The sequence below is a fragment of the Sinocyclocheilus grahami genome, unplaced genomic scaffold (genome assembly GCF_001515645.1).
Source record: "Sinocyclocheilus grahami isolate Dianchi unplaced genomic scaffold, SAMN03320097.WGS_v1.1 scaffold378.1, whole genome shotgun sequence".
In the NCBI taxonomy this organism is placed as follows: domain Eukaryota; kingdom Metazoa; phylum Chordata; class Actinopteri; order Cypriniformes; family Cyprinidae; genus Sinocyclocheilus; species Sinocyclocheilus grahami.
In genome coordinates, this window is record NW_015505557.1 from 1008861 (window position 1) to 1034516 (window position 25656).

Below are 25656 nucleotides of genomic sequence, written 5' to 3' on the forward strand. Positions count from 1 at the left end.
GGGATTTTTTCCCTGCTATTTTCATTTTGGAAGCAGTAACAATTGTGGGGATAGAGTCACAATTTCAAGTAATAAAGATGCTGTTGTGAAATGTAATCAGAATTATGAGTAATACATTTGCAGTTGCGAGAAATAATAACAATTGTGCGATATAATGCTGCAATATTGAGATATAAAGTCTCAGTTTTGAGAAATAAAGTTTCAGTTGTGAAAATTGTCAATTGTGAGTTTAAAGTCACAATTATGAAAAATAAAGTAACAATTGTGGGAAATGATCACAATTATAAGAAAATTATAAGAAAATAAGTTGAAATTACAAGAAATAAAGTTGCAATTATGATATTTAATCACAATTACAAGTATTGGAGTTGCAATTGTTAGATAAAAATGAAAAATTGTTGCTAATAACAATTGTGTGCTTTAATGTTGCGAATTTGAGATATAAAGTTGTAATTGTGAAAAATAAAATCATAATTGAGTTATAAAGTTTCAAGTATGAAAAATAGTCCAAATCGTGAGTCACAATTATGAGAAAATACGTTGAAATTAAAAGAAATAAAGTTGTAGTTTTGATATTTAATCACAATTAAGAGTAACAAAGTTGCAATTGTGAGAAAGATGCCATTCAATTTTGAAAAAATAATGACAATTATGTGATTTAATGTTGCAAATTTGAGTCAAAGTTGAAATTGTAAGAAATAATATTTGTGAGATAAGAAAAGATGGAAAATATTCACAATTATCAGAAAATGTTAAAATTACAAGAAAAAAAGTTGGATACAGATATTTAATTACAGTAATGCATTTGCAATTGTGAGATAAAGATGCAAGTAAAATAAATAATGATATTGTGTGGTTTCTTGTTCTAATTGATAATATAAATGTTCTTTATCAAATAACTCACAATTATCAGAAAATGTTAAAATTACAAGAAAAAAAGTTACAACAGATATTTAATTACAGTAACGCATTTGCATTTATGAGATAAAGATGCAAGTAAAAGAAATAATAATATTGTGTGGTTTCATGTTCTAATTGATAATATAAAGGTTCTTTATCAAATAACTTTTTCCTGATCAAAAAACATTTTGCTGTATTCAGTTCTCATGTTGTTTATATGCTGTTCTAGGGATTAAAAAGTTCTTGAAGTTACACCACAGGTTCTTCAGATCATCACATTAGTTCTAGATACCATCTGAGGAAATAGATATCTAGATGAAGTATTGAAGTATGAAGTATTTCATTACTAGATGAAAAGTAAGTCCTTCTGGGTTCTTGTAGGTACTGCTCTGGTATCATAAACTAACCTACAAAGGTTTTCCAATGACATCAGGCAGTCCTAAACCTCTCGTCTTTAATTTATTCATTTTTTCTATCTAACCATGCACATGCTGACAGATTTATACATACTTGATTTTATGAAAAGCAACTGTGGATATGCACAAAGGCCTCACCAGGGCATAGTGTGACTTGCGTTTATTGATTTATTGGAAATATTTATTCTGCTGTCATGCTTGAAGGGGGAAGGCAGCAGAGGGCTGCAAACTGCGAGAAAGTGTCAAAGTTTATTTAAAATTCTCTGTGGAGTTTCTCTAGACTTCAAAAACCTAATGTCTATCACTGCAGGGCTTTAGAGTGTGTGTGCTAGCAAATATTTATGAGTGTGTGTATGCATGTAGATTTTACACTAGAGCCGCCTCGGCACAGTGTGGCGGGAAGCGCCGATGGTCTCACTGTGAATTAGAGCTTTTAGATGTCATGTGATCAGCGAACAACACTAAAAGCAATTGCAAATGAGGCCTACTGAGCCACAGATAGTTTGATACTTTGAATTTATGTAAAAACATGTTTCATTCTCCCAAAACTAGCATAATGATGTTTTCTGATCAAACACCTTCATATTGAATAATGTTAAGTGATTTGTTAATGGTCTGTGGCATTAAATGAGCATTAATATATGTAGTTACTGTTACAGATATTTGCTAAACTAATTTATCCTGATGTAGTTGTTAGTAATTTGTTGTCTGATGTTAAAAGCACATATTTTATGTTTGCTCATATTGAGATCTGTGTGTGACTCCATACAACTAAAGGACATACAATTTCTGCTTCTGAAGAAAACATATTGCAAAGATACGGAGTTCACTGCATATTAAGAGACACATAAAACTATATGTAAGAATGAAATTAAGACACTTTAAAATTTAATGTGATGCCATGTAGGAAATCTGTAGATGCCTTCACAAGAATGTATTGGGTCATTATAATTAGGGTGATTATAATTAACTAAAACTAAAACCATAAAAAACATTAACTAAATGTTAACTGAAATACAATAAAATATTTAAAAACTTTGCCAAGGCAAAATGTATAATCTTAATTTAGTTTAACTTGATGTACTAAAATAACTAAAACTAAGTAAACGTTTACACAACACAGTTTTCAACTATAAATATAATGAACTGCGTTTTGGCAGTTCATTTATAGAACAATGGCATTTTTGGGGCCTGAAAATGCAAGCTTTTGAAGCTTTTTCAAAATAAAAGTTTTTGAAAATGATACTAAAAAGTGAATTTCTGAAAATTGTGACGTCTTAATTACAGTAATGCATTTGCATTTGTGAGATAAAGATGCAAGTAAAATAAATAATGATATTGTGTGGTTTCTTGTTCTAATTGATAATATAAATGTTCTTTATCAAATAACACAATTATCAGAAAATGTTAAAATTACAAGAAAAAAAGTTGCTACAGATATTTAATTACAGTAACGCATTTGCATTTATGAGATAAAGATGCAAGTAAAAGAAATAATAATATTGTGTGGTTTCATGTTCTAATTGATAATATAAAGGTTCTTTATCAAATAACTTTTTCCTGATCAAAAAACATTTTGCTGTATTCAGTTCTCATGTTGTTTATATGCTGTTCTAGGGATTAAAAAGTTCTTGAAGTTACACCACAGGTTCTTCAGATCATCACATTAGTTCTAGATACCATCTGAGGAAATAGATATCTAGATGAAGTATTGAAGTATGAAGTATTTCATTACTAAAAAAAATCTGTGACATTTACGGTAAAATACCGGCAGCTGTGGTTGCCAGAACTTCACCATAAAAAATATGGTAGCAACATTTGAGGTTTTACAGACTTAACTTAAATTCACAATAAAATACCGTATTTCATTAACTGATGTAATGTTAATAAACCAACATATGGAAGTACTAATATCTGTTTTGAACCATTGTAATGCACCGATAACCACCAAAAACTGGTGGTGATGAGAAAGTCACGTGATGAACCAACGCTCATCACAAACAGCTTTTGTATGAGCTGAGGAGGGCAATACTTATATATAGAAGGTGCACAGTGTCATTCACACAAACACTAAACCCCATCAGGGTGACACACATGATACTGAAACAGGCCCGGTTCTTGACGGCTATAAAGAATGAGAATGTGACGTAAATCCGCACAGTGCATATCATGCAGTGCGATAAAATAGCTTCTCTTCCCTGCAAACGATACAATGAAGAATGAATGGTTGTTTAACTTAAAGGCAAAAACAAAACAAAAGATAAGCACTTATCCTTATAGAGAATGAGAAGTAACCATGGGAATGGATAACGTATCCTGCTAATATGGCGGCGCCTTCCCGAAATGCAATGCGGAGTGAAAAGATCGTGACGTAACTCCTCATTCTCTATAGAAGGTTGGGCTGGCAGATATCCTGGGTGGGCATTTTTTAGTTGTCATCACATAGTCTAGAAGATATTTATAATGTACATATTGCTATATTAACTATATTATATGTACACTGAAAAAAGCTTTCAGGCAGCCTAGAATATCATGCACTTTCACAGCAAAATAAACTGTTTTTTTTTATTGAATAGTAAAAAAAAGCCCTCTTTGTTCTCTTTCTCTGGATCATTGTTTCTACACTGGTGACTCTTTTCAACTAACTTTTTTATTTAAACCAAACAAGGCTGTAATCATGTCTAGAACACTGGAGGGACCAATTGTTTTGAGGAAAATATAAAGCTATGGTATTTATTTAAATAAACTAAATAAATAAATAAAGGATTTAGGGGAATAAATGAAAGAAAAAAGAACAGTAAAAAAACAAGAATAAGATTTTTTGTAAAGTAATCAATCTGAACTGCAAATAATATTTTTTATTTTAAAATATGCACTCATTCAATTTCAGTTGTATTGTTGAAAACGCAAAACAGAAAAATGCTATTGTCATCATAATCAATTATAAATTACATGAATCATGTAATTGGCAGACCTACTTTCCATTCAAAACCGTGGAATTTGACAAAAAAAATTCAAATAGTTTGCATCACTGGATATTGTTGGTCGTTTATGTCAGGGAATGCTACGTTTCTTATACAGTCGAGCCGACTGTTGCAACGAACGCAACTTTCACCGCACAAGCTCTTTACTTTCAGTTTTCATTCTTACATTCAGCATTAACAGCAATCCAAAAGGGGTAAGCTTTCAACTGAACTGTATAGCCTACATGCATTTTAGATGCTCATATATGCTCTTGCCCCATCCATGCACATTATTGAATGAGCAGGGTTTTTAGAACATTAAAATTGCTCAGGTAATTTCAGCATGAATCATGTAATTGGCAGACCTACTTTCCATTCAAAACCGTGGAATTTGACAAAAAAAATTCAAATAGTTTGCATCACTGGATATTGTTGGTCGTTTATGTCAGGGAATGCTACGTTTCTTATACAGTCGAGCCGACTGTTGCAACGAACGCAACTTTCACCGCACAAGCTCTTTACTTTCAGTTTTCATTCTTACATTCAGCATTAACAGCAATCCAAAAGGGGTAAGCTTTCAACTGAACTGTATAGCCTACATGCATTTTAGATGCTCATATATGCTCTTGCCCCATCCATGCACATTATTGAATGAGCAGGGTTTTTAGAACATTAAAATTGCTCAGGTAATTTCAGTGGTAGGCTATATGACACATATTCATGTAGCCTATTAAACTCCCCATACCTCGCAAACTCCCCGTGACAGCACGCAAATATTTCTGCCCATTTTCGCTCGTTGTCGGTCTCTGCTTTTCTGCAACAGACTGAAGAATTCAGTGCGCCTTTTATTCAGCTAATAAAAGAAAAATGCTGCAATTTTCTGGTGTTATTTTATTATTGTTGGGGCAGACTCCGGCTATATCTTAAACTTCTTAAAATACAGTCCACTTCAGATTGGTTGTAATCACTGCAAAAAAAAAATAACGCAATCTTTATCTAATTATGATTGGGTGGGCAAGACTGTCATGTGGGTGGGCTTAGCCCACCCCTGCCCATGCCTGGAGCCGGCCCCGTACTGAAATTATGCAATAAACATTAATTTAACAACATTAGATGTAAGATTAAACCCTAATGTACACAACTGATAAGAAAAAAGCTAAGAAGAAACATGTTATTTCAACAAAAAAAAAACATCAAATATGAAGTGTCATGCATGGAGTTCTGGGAGTGTCAATTTACGGTCTGTCACTGTAAATTATACAATGACTTTTTCTTTTTCACTTCCAAAAACCATATTTTTAACAGTATTTTACTGTAAAATTACATTAAATGTAATTACATTTATTCACCAAATATAGTATGGAATCTTACTGTTAACCAGTTAACAGATTTTTACTGTAGCATTTTTACAGTCTTTTACTGTTAAAATCACAATCATTTTTTACAGTATAGGTATGTGCGAGGCACGTATTGTTTCTTTACAAAGTGCCCAGCAACTACTGGCCTGGCATGCAGTACAGCGTTTTTAGTAATTTTCATTGATCCTTGCTGTGTATATATATATACAGTATATATATATATATATATACTGTACAGTGGAGATCATCAGATTTCTTTCTTTCTTTCTTTCTTTCTTTAATTATTAACTCAGGCCAGAGCTGAAGGCTGCATGTAATTAGAAGCACTTTGCTAATCACAGGCATGATTATAGATGGGCAGCACGTGGCTCAAAAATGGACCACGATCAAGCTGAGAGGCCATTGTTTATAGCACAGGTCTACTGCCTGAACTGATTGTTGTGATGCTCATCCACACCTCAGACCCTATGGATGAAAAACTATTGATGTGATTTGGAGATTGAGTGACGGCAAATAGAGTGAAGTTTTGGCATTTTAGTTTTCAAAGTCGTGATTGTTGTTGCTATTTTCAAAGCGCTGAAAAGGATATTGAGTCATTGCTTGACCATAAGGCACAGCAAAATATAATGCAGTGCTCAAAAATGGCATTCATTGTCAGTGGTGCAATTTTATTTTATATTGCATTCAAGGGTATAATTTAGGCACTTGTTTATTTAGAAATACCATAGCTGTTAAAGTTTATAAAGGTTTATTCTTTTAAAAAAAAACTTTTATCAGTCCAGCAGCTTTCTAAGATTCAAAAAGCATGGTTAAATTAAGATTTTAAGATTTGGCTCCCTTTCAGTTGATGAGTGTGAATTTGCATCTTCCATCTTATACCTGCCATGTCATTTGGCTTCATGCTGAAGACTTTGGGATAAATTACAGCATTCTGGGAAATTAAAGTGTTCTTCCATGACCCATTAAGTTAAGATAAGCATTCCCATGACATTAAATCACATTAATGCACATGTTTTGCCCTTTGGTCTTACAACATAAATTTTAAACCTTTATTAAATTATTACTGCCATCATAAATACAATAACAGACCTCCTTCCTTGAAGAGTAAACTCACACTGAGAGTGAATAATTTCTCTGGATGTGCTTTGCTCCATCTCTAACACAACACGCTTTTGCTCATTAGTTCATTCTCGGTGGAATCTCTCCTGTTGGGCCTGCATGTCTGATTCCCTCATGTTCATTAAAGAAATATGACTCTAATGTGACATATTTATAGTTCCTCTTTTGAGCAAACAATGTCTGCAATGGCTATCATTAGACCGTCCAGATTTGGATTGATCTGATTGATTATTAATACATTTTGATTTGCAGTTTTAAATGAGTGTTCTATTTAGAATAAATCACAATTTAGAAGTCACTGTTCTATTTAAGAGTAATAAATTATGATTTTAGAAATAATACATTATGATTTACAGTTTTAAATCAGTGTTCTGTAGTATTCAATTATGATTTGAAGTTTTTTAAGTTGAAGTGTTTTATTTAGAATTAATAAATTATGATATGAAGTTTTAAATTAGTGTTCTATTTAGAAGTAATAAATAATTCCCAGTTTAAATCAGTGCTCTACTTAGAATGAATAAATTATGGTTTACAGTTTTAACTCACTGTTCTATTTAGAATTAGTCAATTATTATTTGAGGTTTTAAATCGGTGTTGTATTTAGAATGAATAAATCATGATTTACATTTTTAAATAAGTGTTCTATTTAGAATGAATAAATTATGGTTTACAGTTTTAACTCACTGTTCTATTTTGAATTAGTCAATTATTATTTGAGGTTTTAAATCGGTGTTGTATTTAGAATGAATAAATCATGATTTACATTTTTTAATAAGTGTTCTATTTAGAATGAATAAATCAATTAATAATTATTATTTTATCAGTGTTCCTAATCATTACTTAAATCAGTGTTCTATTCAATATTACAGTAAATTATGAAAAAAGTAAATAAAATAACGATTTACAGTATAAATCAGTGTTCAGATTTAAATGAATAAATCATGGTTTACAGTTTTACAGTTTAAAGCCACTGTTCTAATTAAAAGAAGTAAATTATAATTTAAAGTTTTCACTTTATGATTTAAAGTGTTCTGTTTAGAATTACTAGATCATGATTTGAAGTTCTAAATCACTGTTCTATTTAGAATGAATAAATCATTGAATTTTTAATCACTCTTTAGACACATTATATGAAGCTCATTATGTTGTTTGTCTGTGTTCAGTTTTCAGGGCTTTACCTGCTGTCCTTCTTCATCATCATCCTGGGACTGGTCTTCTACTCCTCCTCCTCCACCTACGTGGCACAAGATCCTCGCGTTTATAAACAGTTCCGCAACGCGGGAAACGCTATCACAGACACGCCCATCGTGGGGCCCTTGGAACCCTCCGTGACCTATACGAGCCTGCGTCAGGAAATAGAGGAGGAGCCTCGCATAAGAGTAGCCTGAAGGGGGCGTGGTCTCTCAAAACCAATCATCCACTGCCCGGCCCAGCAGTCTGTAGAAAAACGAATGATAATGATCACTGAATGATGTAATTAACAACGTAGCAAACAAGTACACTGTGATCACAAACTGTCAATAGGTAGCAGTGACTTCTGTATATCTGAAATATCAGATCCATCATGTATAGAGATGATTTCACCTCATTGCCTCTTTCCCCACGGCAAATTAAGTGTTTAGAAGGATTCGTGCTGACTGTTTTGTCCAAATGCTCAATTGTGAATGTTTCATTTTCTTATACGATCACAAAGGGTTCATTGTATTTGATGGCTTGACATGGTTTGTTTCACTACAGTTTCATGATTATTGATTATACATTTTAAATGAGATCTATCTGACGACGTCTCTGGAAAACTGCATTCTGAGTTTTACAATGCTGATTTGAGCCAGTGCCTTGCCATGTAATATTATTGTGGGTTACATTAGCCAATGAGAAATCATGACTTAAAAACAGTGTCATCAGTACTGGACGTCATGTCATGATTGCGTATTGTATTATCTGCTCAAAATGATAAATATTTCCATTTGTCAGTCTGAAATACAAAAAGGGGAAAAAAATAATGATTTTATACCCTTCTTTAAAGGCAGAGTAAGTGATTTCTGGTAGCCAATGTTGATATTTGAAATCACCAAAACAAACACGCCCCACCCCAAAAGAGTCTTGCCCCTATTTTGATAGCTCCGCCCCACATATACAGGCAACGATTAGTTCTGTGAAACAAAGCAAAACCAATATTACACCGTGTCTACGGACGTAAGCGGCGCGGTGCAACAAATTACTATTGAGGTTACTCAACTATTGAGAAGAAACAAAGCAACCTCGGCATCCGATCGCTGGCCTCCGCTCCTTGAGTTCTCTCCAGCGCTGGAAAGCTGATCCGATATTTACGGGTCCTACTTCTTGCCTTATCGGTCCGCAGACGTTTTCCTCTTTTGTTTTTTATCCGCCATCTCTATTTCTCTGTCGCTCGGCTCGGCTAATGTTTGTCCCATGCACTGAACGCACTCTCCTCCATATCACGAGTAGACACGCCCCTTATTGCTGATTGGCTACAAGATTCGGCCCGAATCAGTTTTCTAAAGTGTTTTTGAAAAATCACACACCCTGCCTTTAACTGTTATACCATATTCATTTTTTTTTATGTTGGTCATATTTTGTTTGAATTCTGCCAAGAAAAAGTGAACACGCATTTGTATTAAATATAAAAGTCTGTGTAATAGCAATTGATTGTAAACTTGTAAACTATTTTACTGCACTTGTCTTTGTTTTAAAAGCAGTTCAGTCTTATCATGAACTGATATTTGAATTGTTTTTTTTCGTTCTTAAGTTGTCATTTAAATATCGGAAATTCTTAATGTGTCTGACTTGCTTAAAATAAAGTATATTTGTCTTAAGAGTAGCCTGAAGGGGGCGTGGTCTCTCAAAACCAATCATCCACTGCCCGGCCCAGCATTCTGTAAAAAAACGAATGATAATGATCACTGAATGATGTAATTAACAACGTAGCAAACAAGTACACTGTGATCACAAACTGTCAATAGGTAGCAGTGACTTCTATATATCTGAGATATATCAGATCCATCATGTATAGAGATGATTTCACCTCATTGCCTCTTTCCCCACGGCAAATTAAGTGTTTAGAAGGATTCGTGCTGACTGTTTTGTCCAAATGCTTAATTGTGAACGTTTTATTTTCTTATACGAGCACAAAGGGTTCATTGTATTTGAACGTTTGACATGGTTTGTTTCACTACAGTTTTACATTTGAAATGAGATCTATCTGACGAAAATTGCAATCTGAGTTTTACAATGCTGATTTGAGCCAGTGCCTTGCCATGTAATATTATTGTGGGTTACATTAGCCAATGAGAAATCATGACTTAAAAACAGTGTCATCAGTACTGGACGTCATGTCATGATTGCGTATTGTATTATCTGCTCAAAATGATAAATATTTCCATTTGTCAGTCTGAAATACAAAAAGGGGAAAAAAATAATGATTTTATACCCTTCTTTAAAGGCAGAGTAAGTGATTTCTGGTAGCCAATGTTGATATTTGAAATCACCAAAACAAACACGCCCCACCCCAAAAGAGTCTTGCCCCTATTTTGATAGCTCCGCCCCACATATACAGGCAACGATTAGTTCTGTGAAACAAAGCAAAACCTTTTACTAGGTTACTAGGTTACTGCAACAAATTACTATTGAGGTTACTCAACTATTGAGAAGAAACAAAGCAACCTCGGCATCCGATCGCTGGCCTCCGCTCCTTGAGTTCTCTCCAGCGCTGGAAAGCTGATCCGATATTTACGGGTCCTACTTCTTGCCTTATCGGTCCGCAGACGTTTTCCTCTTTTGTTTTTTATCCGCCATCTCTATTTCTCTGTCGCTCGGCTCGGCTAATGTTTGTCCCATGCACTGAACGCACTCTCCTCCATATCACGAGTAGACACGCCCCTTATTGCTGATTGGCTACAAGATTCGGCCCGAATCAGTTTTCTAAAGTGTTTTTGAAAAATCACACACCCTGCCTTTAACTGTTATACCATATTCATTTTTTTTTATGTTGGTCATATTTTGTTTGAATTCTGCCAAGAAAAAGTGAACACGCATTTGTATTAAATATAAAAGTCTGTGTAATAGCAATTGATTGTAAACTTGTAAACTATTTTACTGCACTTGTCTTTGTTTTAAAAGCAGTTCAGTCTTATCATGAACTGATATTTGAATTGTTTTTTTTCGTTCTTAAGTTGTCATTTAAATATCGGAAATTCTTAATGTGTCTGACTTGCTTAAAATAAAGTATATTTGTCTTGAACTAAAAAAAAAACATGAATGGCCAAGACTGGGGAAAATGTATTTGACCTTGCAAAACATTACATAGCAGATGAATTTTTAAAGGGATAGTTCACCCAAAAATGAAAATCCTGTCATCATACTCTCATGTAATTCCAAACGCATAACATGTTGAAAATGCTGGTATCCAATCAGTTGACGGTAGCCATTAACTTCCATGGACCCAGCATTAACTTCCATGCTGTGCACAACAAAAGAAAGAAACTCATACACGTTAGGAACAACTTGACAGTGATTAAAAGATGCTAATAAAAGCATAATTAATCCCTACAACAGACAAAAATACTATATTGACCCCATGGGGAACTTCAGGCAAGTGGCAACAGCAACATCAAAAGTAAAATTCACCTCTAACACAGTGAATTCAAGATATTCAAGACAGAGCTTAGAATAAATTAGCATTAGAAACACACTGCAAATAAGAAAATGCATTTTTGTCATGGCTGTTGGGAAATTAAGTGTTTAACTTATGAATATTTATTACGTAACGGTCCAAGAATGCCGATCCGATTGGCTTGGCGAATCAAACGCTTGCCGTATGAATGTTAATTAGTTTAAGCAGGTACGTTGCCAAGCAACGTCGGGCGTAACCTCATTTATATTCATGAGCTACTAATATTCATGAGCAACTCCTTAGCGATTCACCACCCTCTGACCTCTCTCAGGTGGTTTCTTCCGAACCTTTAACACCTGAGGGGCGACTGCAAACAGCGCGGTGACACCGGCACAGGTATGGCAGACCTCAGCACGACCTGGGAGCGTGAGTTGCTGGAGCAATTCTCATGCCTGACTGCCGCCACAGACGAGGAGCCCCATTTGAATACAGCAGCTAGCGACAACACGACGGGTTTATTGCGTTTAAGTGATGAAGTTCTCCTGGATATTCTAAAGAACTTGGACCCTGTGTCGCTGCTGAGGCTCGGCAGCACGTGCAGCTTATTGTTCCGAGTTTGTTCGTGCAACTCTCTGTGGACCACACACTTCCAGGTAATTTGCGTGGAAATTCGATTTTTGATTTATCACAGTGAATCGAACCTATTAAATTCACTTTATGTATAGTGCATACCTAAGCAAGTCGGTGGTGAATAGTGAACATTGTGTTGTAGGTGAATGTTGAATCATGCATCCAGCCGACTCGGAACCGAGTCAAACGCTGGGCATGACACCGAGCAAGTTATAGAGAAAATAAGGGCTATTTTATGTGTTTAGTTATGTGAACAAAAATGACTCCAATGTAGTTGAATGATCTGTCAGATAATCCACATTTAAGAGCGAGATGCCTGATTCGTTCATCGCCGCTCCGAGACTCGTTCAAGACACAAAACATATTTGGCGCATATGTAATGTACCTTCTATATATGATAGAAGTTATTGAATAACTTCTACGAATTATATTTTCTCTTGCTATAATCAATCTTTGAATGCATGGAAAGCTTAAGTGGACGAAAAACACAGTGCACGGTTGTGAATGGGAGTATATGTATGTATGTGTGTGTGTATATATGTATGTATGAACAAAATTATAAATGCAACCCTTTTTTTTTTGCCCCCATTTTTCATGAGCTGAACTCAACGTTCTAAGACTTTTTCTATGTACACAAAAGGCCTATTTCTCTCAAATCTGTCTAAATCTGTGTTAGTGAGCACTTCTCCTTTGCCGAGATAATCCATCCACCTCACAGGTGTGGCATATCAAGATGCTGATTAGACAGCATGATTACTGCACAGGTGTGCTTTAGGCTGGCCACAATAAAAGGGCACTCTAAAATGTGCAGTTTTATCACACAGCACAATGCCACAGATGTCGCAAGTTTTGAGGGAGCGTGCAACTGGCATGCTGACTGCAGGAATGTTCACCAGAGCTGTTGCCCGTGAATTGAATGTTCATTTCTCTAACATAAGCCGTCTCCAAAGGCATTTCAGAGAATTTGGCAGTGCCTCCCAACCGCAGACCACGTGTAACCACACCAGCCCAGGACCTCCACATCCACAGTTCGTCGTCGTAACCGACTTGAGTGGGCAAATGCTTGCATTCGATGGCGTCTGGCACTTTGGAGAGGTGTTCTCTTCACGGATGAATCCCAGTTTTCACTGTACAGGGCAGATGGCAGACAGCGTGTATGGCGTCGTGTGGGTGAGCGGTTTGCTGATGTCAACGTTGTGGCTCGAGTGGCCCATGGTGGCGGTGGGGTTATGGTATGGGCAGACGTATGTTATGGACAACGAACACGGGTGCATTTTATTGATGGCATTTTGAATGCACAGAGATACCGTGACGAGATCCTGAGGCCCATTGTTGTGCCATTCATCCACGACCATCACCTCACGTTGCAGCATGATAATGCACGGCCCCATGTTGCAAGGATCTGTACACAATTCCTGGAAGCTGAAAACATCCCAGTTCTTGCATGGCCAGCATACTCACCGGACATGTCACCCATTGAGCATGTTTGGGATGCTCTGGATCGGCGTATACGACAGTGTGTTCCAGTTCCTGCCAATATCCAGCAACTTCGCACAGCCATTGAAGAGGAGTGGACCAACACTCCACAGCCCACAATCAAGTTGATCAGGTTAATCTATGCGAAGGAGATGTGTTGCACTGTGTGAGGCAAATGGTGGTCACAAACAGATACTGATTGGTTTTCAGACCCCCCCAATACAGTAAAACCGCACATTTTAGAGTGGCCTTTTATTGTGGCACACCTGTGCAATAATCATGCTGTCTAATCAGCATCTTGATGTGTTCACTAACACCGATTTAGACAGATTTGTGAACAATATTTGAGAGAAATAGACCTTTTGTGTACATGGAAAGTCTTAGATCTTTGAGTTCAGCTCATGAAAAATGGGGGCAAAAACAAAAGTGTTGCGTTTATAGTTTTGTTCAGTGTGTATGTACCTAAGAATTGAAATTAAATCATTGTTTCATATCCATTACATTGATGAGGTTTGGGAGCTGTATTTATTTATTTATCTTGACCTGCAGGCTTGAAGTGATTTAATGTAATTAGTGGTCCTAGCAGACTGTTCCAGTGGTCACTCGCATGCTAATTCTCTCCAAATTGTCTCTTCACAGGATTCGTTTGGGGTCAATCTGTCATATACCCACGCCCGGTGTCCTGTAACAGCCAAAACCGCCTTCCGCTTAGTTTTTATGTGGAGATCCCTCTTCAGAAATGTCCACTGTAACCGTGCGTTTCAGGAGAAACTCTTTGTGGAGATCCCGCTTGTGCCGCACAAGTACTGGATGCAGTGGCTCGTGTTGGAGGAAAGTGTTCCCTTGCCTTCAGTTAGGCTTCCCTGCAGTGATGTGGAGAAACTATGGGGAATCACTGCAGATTTGTTCCAGGACAAACTCCAAGGTGGTCATACCTTCAGCTGTCACATGGGCTTTCCATGTTTAATTTTAGCCTAACATGCGTTATTCCGTTTCCCAGAGAAAACTGAAGATTGTGACACCCTTAAGTTTGAATGGAGGGAGCTGTATCATCTTGCATTGAAGCATCATGGTAGTGTCTCACTGGTCTTCCAGCATGTTCTCAGCCAGCACCAAAACAGTGGTGAGATATCTGCATCCCATTTCGTGAAACTTGTTTGCTTGCTTGGTCTTTAGGAAGCTTAATGGCCAAATAAAAAGTGATAACCAATGTTGTGAATATTGTGATTTAATATTGCCAAAAGAATATAATATATTATGCAATATATCGCCTTACTTTAATCCTCTGTAAGTGCTGGAGTGAATCCAGTCAGCTGCAATTTGTTCTCTGGCACTTTTGCATTGCATTTAGACTCTGAAAAATGGCAAACAAGTGCATGGTTGGCTCACACCAACTGTACTGCGTCTTCTAAAAAAAAAAAAGGACATGAGGGTGTCTTGTGTGCTTTCGTTGGTCTGGTTGACCTTTTTTGTTTTTGCTGTATACGTTTCCTTTCCCCCCCTCTAAAAGTAATGTGATTTCTGAAGAAAGGTGTAGTAATCCAATTTATTGCACTGGTGAGTCACTTCAAACGGCTGTGCTGGAACCTTGATGGGAAAGTTGGGGTATGACCCACAGTTTTTGAGTGATGTGTCTGGAGGAGTACTGTGACTCATAGTTCACCCTCACCTGGCATTTCCTGTTTCTTTTAATACTCTAGTATATGAAAGGCCCATGTTCTATAGCCTAGCTGTTAGCTTTGAACAGGATGTAGTGCGTCCTGGTCAGTGATGATCTGAAGGTCTTTCAGACCTCTACCAGAAATTTGAGTTCCTTCTGTAAGGTTGCGGATAAGTGTAATTGTTCAGATTTATTTATGAATGCATATCCATTTATTGCAGCGTTTCTTCCATATGAGATGTTTCTGCCTATTAGCTTTCGATCTATAGTTTTGTTGCTATTAACAACCATTTTATTGCTGATTTTAGAGCACACCGAGCTGGAGTCCATGTACCATCAATATGTCCAGTGCAGGTTCCAGTGGCTCTTCACATATTGGTTGTTTCGCCAGCCGGCTCCGTACAACAAGCAGCTGCGATCTATTTTCCTGCAGTGGAAGAAGCACAGCAAGAGGAAGGTGGCCACCTGGGGTGAAACCCTGTGTGATGTGAGGTACCTGGCCTCCCTGCACCCCATAACCAAAGACTACTGGAGAGGCCGATTGGCCCGGGGAGATGAGAGCCTCGGTAAGTTTTGGTTAAATAATTTGATGATGATGATAATAAGCTTTATTTAATAGCACACATTTGTAATAATAATAGCTTTCATGGTTAATGTTAGTTATTTATTATTAACAATATATGCTATTATATGACTCGGTTAGTACTATTATTATTTATGGCTTTATTTAATAGCGGTTTTATTTTTAAATTGTTTCTTTTTTTATATATTTAGCGTTTATTTATTAGCATTATTTAATGTTATTTTAGAGGTTTTATTTTTAATAGCATGTATTTTAGTTTTTTCTTATTCTTAATTTAGCTGTTGTAATTGCATGTTTATTATTGTGTGTGTTTTTTTTATTTTTTTTTATTTATTTATTTATTTATTTATTAAATCGAGGAAACTATTAGCCTATTTTTTTTTAAGCAGCTACTTTTTTCCCTCTGCTGGAGAATTGGCTTGATCTGCAAACCAGTGAAGAGTCAAACAAAACCTGCTGTATTTGATTGTGTTTTGTGTTCTTTGCTGGTCTTGTGTGGCGCTCTCTCTTGAGGAACTATGCCTGTACTAGTCCTTTGGCAGGAAAACCGTCTGTAGATCAAATGCTTCTGCTCCAGTCTCTTGGAGTATCATCTCATGTTCTGACTCTACTTTGTTTCTTTCCATCAGGGATTCAGACTGTCGGAAACTACTTCTCTATGTGCAAGTCTCTCATGGCCTGGATCTTGGGCCGCGACTGGGGCAGACTGAAGCGAAGAAAGGTACGTTTTTAGGAATACATGCATGATGCCTGAAAATATTTGTCTAATTTATAATTGTATTTTTTCTTTGACATGAAGCCCTCTCTCCCAGGTGTGCGATGTGATATTTGAATAAATTTGACATGCTGTCTTTCCAGGGACTAACTTTTCTTCACAAGATTGTTCCCTGTTCTAAGTAATATCTCTTGTCCCCATCTAAAAAAAAAAAAAAAAAACCCAAATAAGTTCCTCCAAGGACGTGATCTTAAATATTCCAGCAGTGCTCATCTTCTGCATTTCATTAGCCAGGGAAAATGATTTCACCGGTCACGGACGTGAGCAGACGCTCCTGTCTAATGGCTGCCTAAATGAATTATAGACGTAACGGTGCATGTCCCAGTCAATTACATCACATGTCTGAGCATACAAACTCTCCTGCCATTTATACGCTGTTTTACAACACGTGACCATCCAAGGACACAAAGGACCAGAGGGACATTAAATGTGCATTTTTTTTTTTTCTTTCAACAAAAGTTAATGTAATCCATTTAGTTTCATGGTTTTCATGTATGTGCTTTGCATAACCTGCATGCTTGATATTAGCATTTATTGCTTTACTTCAACTAGGATATCAGGATTTTTTCGATTATTTGAAATGCTAATTGGACAGCGCTTTGTGTGGTGATTTTACTTAGGGTTTTTTTCCACTTTTATTAATATGCAAATTTGGTCCTGTTCCCTTATGCATGGTGTTTTTCAGGAGCAAGGTCAGGTAGAATATTGTTTGCTGATGGCGTGATGTGTCACTGGCAGGTTTATGAAGACACACTGGAGGGTGTGTATCTTCTGCTGAGACGGGAGATGCAGGAGACGCTCATAGAGCACGAGCGCTTCTGGCAGGTGGCCAAAGTCCAGATGACCCGTGTCTGTACGCTGGAGGAGACTGCTGCAAATTATGTCAACTGGAAAATGATTGAGACGCTCCCCTACTACAAGTCAGTCCTGCTTGAATCTGTTCCATTACTCTGTCTCATTTTCTCATTCTCTCCCAAGAATACAGCATAACGAATGTATTGAATTAAATTAAACATTTATTTTAGATTTTATGAAAAAAAAAACGTTTTAAATATTTAAAATGAATATTGTTTGTATTTATATGCATGTGATCTTAATTTAATTTGTATTTAAATACAAAGAAAATGTTTACATTTGAAAAGATTATTTAAAAAAAAAACAACAACTTGCATTTAAGCTGACATTATGCATTTAAATACAACATTTTTAATATTAGTTACATCTAAATCTTTTATCTAAAATAATAAAAGCCTTACATTAAACTGAATGTATTTAAATACAAACTAAAATGTTAAATACTTATAAAATAATGTTGGCTTAATTTAAGTTAATTTTTTATTTTAGATAAATAAAAAAAATCTAACTTTTTAATATTTAATGTATTTAGTTTGTATTTAAATAAAAAAAAATAATCCTAAATTGAGCTAATGTTTAATTTAAGGTCAAATTACAAAAAATATTTTCTTAAAATGTATTTAGCTTAATTTTATTTAAATAACTTTAAATAATTATTTCTATTTAAAGAAGCTATTTTACAAAACGAACTTAATTTAAGCAGCCTAATTTTATGGCGTGCTAATATTGATGGTAATATAGTCTTCAGCACATTGTGCACAAAGCAACTGCTTTGTAAAGCTTATTTTTAAAACCTGGTGATGGATCCGAACTGATGCAACATTTTGCTTAAATGAGGCTCTGTCACAGTTATGTTAGATTAGTGACACTTATTTGCTGGTACACAGGAGCTTTGCTTTTAGCTTTTCCCATCGATCACTATTTTCAGTAAAATGTTGCTCTATTACTCGGGTTGCTGTCGTTTCCATTAAAAACTAGCTGTGAAAGCGTTGAGCTTTAGCAGTGGTTGGCTTTCAGACTGGGTTTTGAAGCCTGGAGAGTGCGCTGGGTGGAGATACAAGCACCACTGGCAGCTTCAAACACATAGCCTGCAGTAACTCACGCCTGAGATCTGCAGCCAGTCGATGATATCTTTGACGTGTATGGCGACTGATCTCAAAGAGCATGGACTGAACTCCACTCTAAAGTCTGCCTGATCCCACAGCGTCACAGAACAGTAGTGTGAAAAGTTGAGTGACTGAAGTGGTAAAGTGCTCACTTGAAGAAATGGTTGTTTTTATGATGCTTCTAACTGGACAATTAAACGTGTTCATGCTATGGCACTTTAAAATCTTTTTTTTTTTTGTATATATTTTTTTTAATTTTATTTCCATGCTATGGTACTGTATTTTATTTTAATAAAAATAACATCTCTTTTCATGTTGTGGCCCTTACACTTTTTTTTTAATTTATTTTATTTTTAAGGGCCATAGCATGACTAAAATGAAATGCAAACATAAAATAAAAACGTTTTTGTTTGCATTTTATTTGAATACTTTCATACTGTGGCCCTTAAAAATAAAATGTTTAAGGGCCACAGCATGAAAAGTGAAATGATGCAAAAAAAAAATAAAAAATTTGTTAGCATTTTATTTTTATGCTATGCCACTTAAATTAAAATGTATAACAAATGTAAAAATGCCATGGCATTGATTTACAATTTTTTTGTTTTTTTTGTTTGTACTTTGTCGTCTTGCAAATAATTTATTAATGTTTGTTTTAATTCTAATGATATGGCACTTGAACGCGTGCGTGCCATAACATGGATGATGATTAATAATAGTAAAAGCAACTTTTTTTTTTTTTTTTTTTTTTTTTTTTTCTTTTCATGCTTTGGCATAATGATGATTATTATTATTATTAGTTTCAGAGTTTTATACAAATTGAATTAATGTTCACATTTTCATTTTAATTATATGGCACTTTAATGCGTGTATATTCACTAAATAAAATTATATATAAATATATTTATAATACGTTCAGAATAAGTTAGTGTATATATTTTTTATATATATATAATTCGTTTTAATTTGAGTCTTGTGCAAATAAAATGGTTATAGTTTAGCCCTGCTATCTGATCTGTCTAATTGGTCATTATCATTACCATCAGTCCTGCTTGGCTGGTTTTAAGTTTAGCTAAAAATCCACAATAGAGGAGCTGTATGTCTGAGTGTGTTTGCATGTTAGCTGCACACAAATTGAGTTAAGTGTTTTTTCTTCCAGGGTGTTTTGTTTGAAGCTGTAACTGTCATTATACAGGAGCAAATCTCGAGAGACTGTGACGATGAATGCCTCGTTGTTCAGAAGTGCTTGAAAAATGACTTTCACCGCAAAAGCTATTACATTGTTTCTGGTTTTTAATTCTCATTGTGGCTTATTAATAAGGGTTGTCTTATTTCCCAAGCTAATGAAAAGAACAAATATTAGACTTGCCTTGCCTTGTGTAGCTGGCCGCTTTGATAATGGTTTTCCAGCTCATGCATGTAATGGTTTGTCTTTAAGGCTGTATCTGGTGTCTGGTAAGTCCGTGTACCTGGATCATGTGCAAGGTTTCCTGCGTAGAAAGAGGCTGATCCGGGATTGGATTTACCTGGAGGAGAACAGCTGGGCGAGACAGTTGCTGCCTGAATCGCTCTATACACTGCTGGAGTTTGACACCAAGATTTCTCAAGGTGGGTTCAGCTAACATGAGGAGCCTGAATCCATCTAATGACTGCAGAACAACTGTACATAATCCGTGGCTCATATTGTGATTAATCCTCCATATTCAATTTGTAAGCTTTGCCGATGCTTGTGTAGTCTTCTGAGACCCTCAGGTCTGGTCTTTTGCTGCATTTATTTCTGCTCTTATTAGATCATCTCATTAACTTTTTTTTTTTTTTATAAAGCTAATGCCATTTTATTAAATGCAGATTTTTGCCAAGGTGTTGGTGTTAATCCAGTTGTCTGTGAGCAGTCAGGACCATACAGATTTCATGGCATTTGCATTAGAAGGATCTCGTGTCAAACCATGTTACAAGTTTCGTGTAGATGCTTGTTTTAATACTTTGCAGTAGTCAATGACAAATTGGTCAAAATTTGGCAATGTAATGATAGGAAGGAGATGAGACTTGCACAATTTTAATTTTATAAAAATAAAAAAATTAGTTAATATATAAAATGAAATATTTCTTTATATACATTATAAAAAACATTAAGACTAAATTTAAGTTCCATACCAAAAAAATCCAAACATTAATAATGATTTAGAAATACTATAGCTTGGGGGGGGAAAAAATCCAAAGATTTTTTTTTTTAAATACTGTTTGCATTTTATTTTCATGCTGTGGCATTTTAAGATTTACGTGCAGTAGTATGAAAATAAAAATGCAAACTTTAATATAAAAATATTTTTATTGTAATGTGTACAAAAAAAAAGACATGAAATGTGTATAAAATATTTAAGACTTTCAATCTCTTTTAAATACATTTTTAAATGTGTAAAATGATTTATATGAAATAGTTTTTTAAAATCAGCAGTTGTGTACACTTTTACTTTGAAACTGTGTATATCAGTCACCTGCTGTCTACATATGGAATCTGAATTGGCCACTTAAATGAATAACTTAAGGTTGGTTTGTTTGTTTCCTGATGGGCACCAAACATTCATAACCTTGATGTATGTGTGTTTGTGTCTGAACAGAGAGTTTACACGGGGGCTGTCTGGCGGCCCAGCTCAGTCGACTCATGTGGCTGTACCTGAACTCTGGGCAGGAACTGTATCTGGAGGCGCTGAAGGGAATGGTGCTGCAGTGTGCTCGGGCCTGTCTCAGCCATCTCAATGGTCTTCAGGCCTGTCAAGTGCCTGTGGCCTAGACCTCATCCACTCAGACAAACCTTTGGTGTTTTAACTGACTTTTTTTATAACATGCCTATGATGTTTTTTACTGTTTTTTAACTTTTTTTTCACAACTCTCACTTAAGTTGTCGTCAGGTTTTAGTGCACAAAATCATTCATTCTCAATTTATGGCCAAGTAAATGCAGTGCATATACATTGACAATTTTTAAATTTTGTATTGGTTTTAGCAGGCCATATGATCACTAGTTGCCTTGCGAGATGCTTTTATTGTAACTATCATGTGACTTTTTACTTGGATTAATCTTAGCATGGTAGACTGCAGGGTTGCTGACTTATTAAAGCACCTTTACACCACTTACGTCTCATTTTTCCTTTAAATTTGGAAAAACACGAAGTATAGATGAAACCCAGTGCAATTGTTTTTTGTTTTTTTTTAGTTAAATCGCTTCTGGAGGGGATGCATTTTGTTTGCGTAGTTTTGAAGAAAAAGTATAAAAATAATTTGCTGCATGAGCTAAATGAACTGCAGTAACTTGATGCCTTTTAATTTAAGCCGTTTCACTTTATTCCAAAAACAAAATTTGATTTACTACCAGTATTTTCATTTTATTTTTTTATTTATTTTTTTTTTACATGGTCAAAGCCCCTGAAATATGCTTTGACCATTTCATTTATAAAATTGTAAAACAATGCACTTAATATACATTAGGTTTTCCACCAAAATTTGAGTTGCACATTTGTTCCCTTGTAATAAAACATCTACACTACTATTATTAGCAAAAACATAAAACAAACCAATGTAGAAAAATACTTTATTTGACATTTGTACAAATGAAAAGCAGTTTACAAAATAGTTAATACTTTTGAGAGAAAAAAAAACATTGTACATAAATAGACCTTTGGCATTTGTAAAATCTAGCTGGAAAATTAAACGCTTAAGAATTCAAACCTACTGTTAAGCCAACCAGTGGCTTCCAGTGCGCAGTGAGTGGGTCATGTCAATCAGTGCACATTGCTTTTGTGTTCATATATATATACACAAGTCAGCATGCTATCAGTGTTCACTGTACAGCACAAGGAAGCCCACCACATACATTCTCCATCAGGTTATGAGCAGCTCTCCGCCTGAGAATAAATATGCATTGCTTGTGAATATGGCTTAGCTCGCCTGTAACTTTATGAAATAAACGTCATGTCTGCCAGTTATGGAAAATACCCTTCGATTTCATTCTGTGGTTCTGCTGCATAGATTTGTAAAGGCACAGAATATTACATATCTGCAGAAATGCGTACTAAATGCTGGTTAACGGGAGGTTGCATATGTCTAATTAGTTACCTTAATCTATTCCCTTCTTTAAATAAAAGTTAATTCTAAACCTATCCACATGCACAAGATATTATGAGCACATAATGACAGCCTCCATTTTAAATTCAAAACATGCTTAATATACTTTAAATACAACGGGAGTACAGTCACGATAAATAAGCACTATATAGACACTTGTACTGTAAATATCTTAACCATTCGTCATCTTGCTGCAAATGTGTGTGCAAAGCTTGACATGACCGCATCGCTGGACTTTATCAGCTATCAAAAAAAATTGAGCTTGGGGTCAAAATGAACTTGCTGACACTTCTGAAACCATTCAGATCAAGCACAACGAATAAAAGAAACTCTTAAAATACCTGAGTGAACCAGTTTTGCATTGATTTCGTACATATTCCTAAATTTAACAAGGAATATGTGTGTGTTATCTGGAGTATATAAAATGTCATAAGCGTGTTAGGAAGTCACAGGAAGTGCAGAACATTCCGTTTCCTGTCTGCCTTTGGAACTCAACATGTGCAACTTGCTCTGAACGGAGCCACAGCATTAAAAAAAGCAGCTCATATTTTATTCTAATTAAAAATAGTGAATCGGGTGAAATGGAATTTTATTCTGAAATGGAACATTGCTAGCTTTTATGGAAGCTCAAATATACTAAACCACACATCAGACACACAACTCAGATGAAGGACATTTCAAATGCTGCTGTTCTTGTTGGTTTTTTCCCCCCGATTGTAGAGAGTCCTGTACGTCGACCTGCGACCTGTAGCAGTTGGGTAAAGGATGGACAAGCTTCTTTTTCAAAAAAAAAATCACTGACGTCCATGAAGTTTGGAGGTGCACAAACAGGAACACAAGGCACTTTAGGACACCAGTTGCTCTACTTCCCCTCAAAGACGACAGAGGAACAATGTGAGGAACTCGACCTCAAGCAGTCTCAATAAATACATTAAAACATTCAAACTACTTGAAAATTCAACATCCACAAGAAAAAACTTGTTGTAAAGACGTCCTTGTAAACTGGATTCACAGCTTGGTCCAACCTTTAGTAGTCAGAAAGACCTTGTTTGTTTCCATCAGGTTGACTTTATTTTCCCTTTATGAGCTCTGAGAGCGCCGTCTGTCCTGACGAGCTGGAAATGGACGCCTCTGCAGAGTCGGGGCTCATTGCGTCACACAGTTTTCACCCATGTCCTGTGCGTAGCGGTCTGAGATGAGCGTCCGCAGCTCATCAATGTCTTTCCTCAGCTGGCACACCTCCACCAGCTTGGCCCGCAAGCCGTCCTCCATCAGCGGCTTCTCGCTCTCCTCCGCCGAGCAGCTCATAGCTGGAAAAAAATATATATTTCTATTGGCTGATATATGACTTTATATATGGGTACTTTATCTGGTGCTGCAATTATAAAGTGCATTTATTCTTAATTATGAAAATGTTAATGTCTTTTAAATGACACAATCACGTTTCACATTATATTGGCAAAGCTAAATGGGTGAAATTAAACAAATTAAACATGAATTAAAATTATGATGATACACTACTGTTCAAAAGTGTGAGGTTAGTAAGATTTTTTTAAATGTTTTTGAAAGAAATCTCTTGTGCTCATCAATGCTGCATTCATTTAATCATAAATATAGTACAACAAATAATATTGTGAAATATTATTACAATTTAAAATAATTGTTTTCTATTTTAATATAGTTTATTCCTGGGATGCAAAGCTGAATTTTCAGCATCATGTCTCCAGTCTTCAGCGTCACATGATCCTTCAGAAATCATTCTAATATTCTGATTTACTGCTTTAAAAAAATGTATTATCAAAGATGAATATTTTTGTGGAAACTGATTTTCTGATGAACAGAAAGTTTAAAAGAACAGCATTAATTTAAAATATAAAAATCTTTTGTAACATTATAAAATGTCTTCATTGTTTTAATTGAATGCATGCTTGCTGAAAAGTATTAATTAAAAACAAATACATAATTAATTTAAACTTACTGACCCCAAACTTAAAAAAACACACCAATAATATAAAACCACTGTTGAATGTAATCTTAAGCAAATCTCAAAAGGAATATCTATTTTTCATACTGTACATTACAATGCTGTGATGTATAATTCGACTTTAACAATTGATTTTAGGGTTCTATTTTTAATAAAGAAGAACATATTTAAATATGAAGTGAGAACTACAATATTAAATTTAAATTAATTAAACATGAATTAAAATTATGATGATACACTACTGTTCAAAAGTGTGAGGTTAGTAAGATTTTTTTAAATGTTTTTGAAAGAAATCTCTTGTGCTCATCAATGCTGCATTCATTTAATCATAAATATAGTACAACAAATAATATTGTGAAATATTATTACAATTTAAAATAATTGTTTTCTATTTTAATATAGTTTATTCCTGGGATGCAAAGCTGAATTTTCAGCATCATGTCTCCAGTCTTCAGCGTCACATGATCCTTCAGAAATCATTCTAATATTCTGATTTACTGCTTTAAAAAAATGTATTATCATCAAAGATGAATATTTTTGTGGAAACTGATTTTCTGATGAACAGAAAGTTTAAAAGAACAGCATTAATTTAAAATATAAAAATCTTTTGTAACATTATAAAATGTCTTCATTGTTTTAATTGAATGCATGCTTGCTGAAAATTATTAATTAAAAACAAATACATAATTAATTTAAACTTACTGACCCCAAACTTAAAAAAACACACCAATAATATAAAACCACTGTTGAATGTAATCTTAAGCAAATCTCAAAAGGAATATCTATTTTTCATTCTGTACATTACAATGCTGTGATGTATAATTCGACTTGCAACATTTAAAACAATTGATTTTAGGGTTCTATTTTTAATAAAGAAGAACATATTTAAATATGAAGCGAGAACTACAATATTAAATTTAAATGACTAACAATGCATTAATTAATTGATAATACTAAAGGTAAAGTGCTATATACATTTCGAGTGACTAGAGATGCACAGAATTATAATAATTAAATTTAAAGTCAAACAAGTTTATTCTGGATTACTAATAATGCAAATAAACATAAAACATTATAGACT

General features: G+C 35.0%; 1 protein-coding gene and 1 pseudogene across 1 annotated transcript; one reads left to right on the top strand and one right to left on the bottom strand.

Moving 5' to 3' along the window:
* The first annotated feature begins 11744 nt into the window (after nt 1-11744).
* Nucleotides 11745-21671, top strand: LOC107549709 (uncharacterized). Its single transcript, XM_016230892.1, has 8 exons — nt 11745-12042; nt 14135-14420; nt 14496-14618; nt 15464-15721; nt 16368-16459; nt 17252-17433; nt 19910-20079; nt 21090-21671. Exons 1-8 carry the CDS (start codon nt 11788-11790, stop codon nt 21260-21262), a joined length of 1539 nt encoding a protein of 512 aa, XP_016086378.1. The 5' UTR covers nt 11745-11787; the 3' UTR covers nt 21263-21671.
* A 419-nt stretch (nt 21672-22090) lies between these two features.
* LOC107549710 (centrosomal protein of 85 kDa-like) overlaps nt 22091-25656 on the bottom strand; it is a 68736-nt pseudogene continuing 65170 nt past the window's right edge.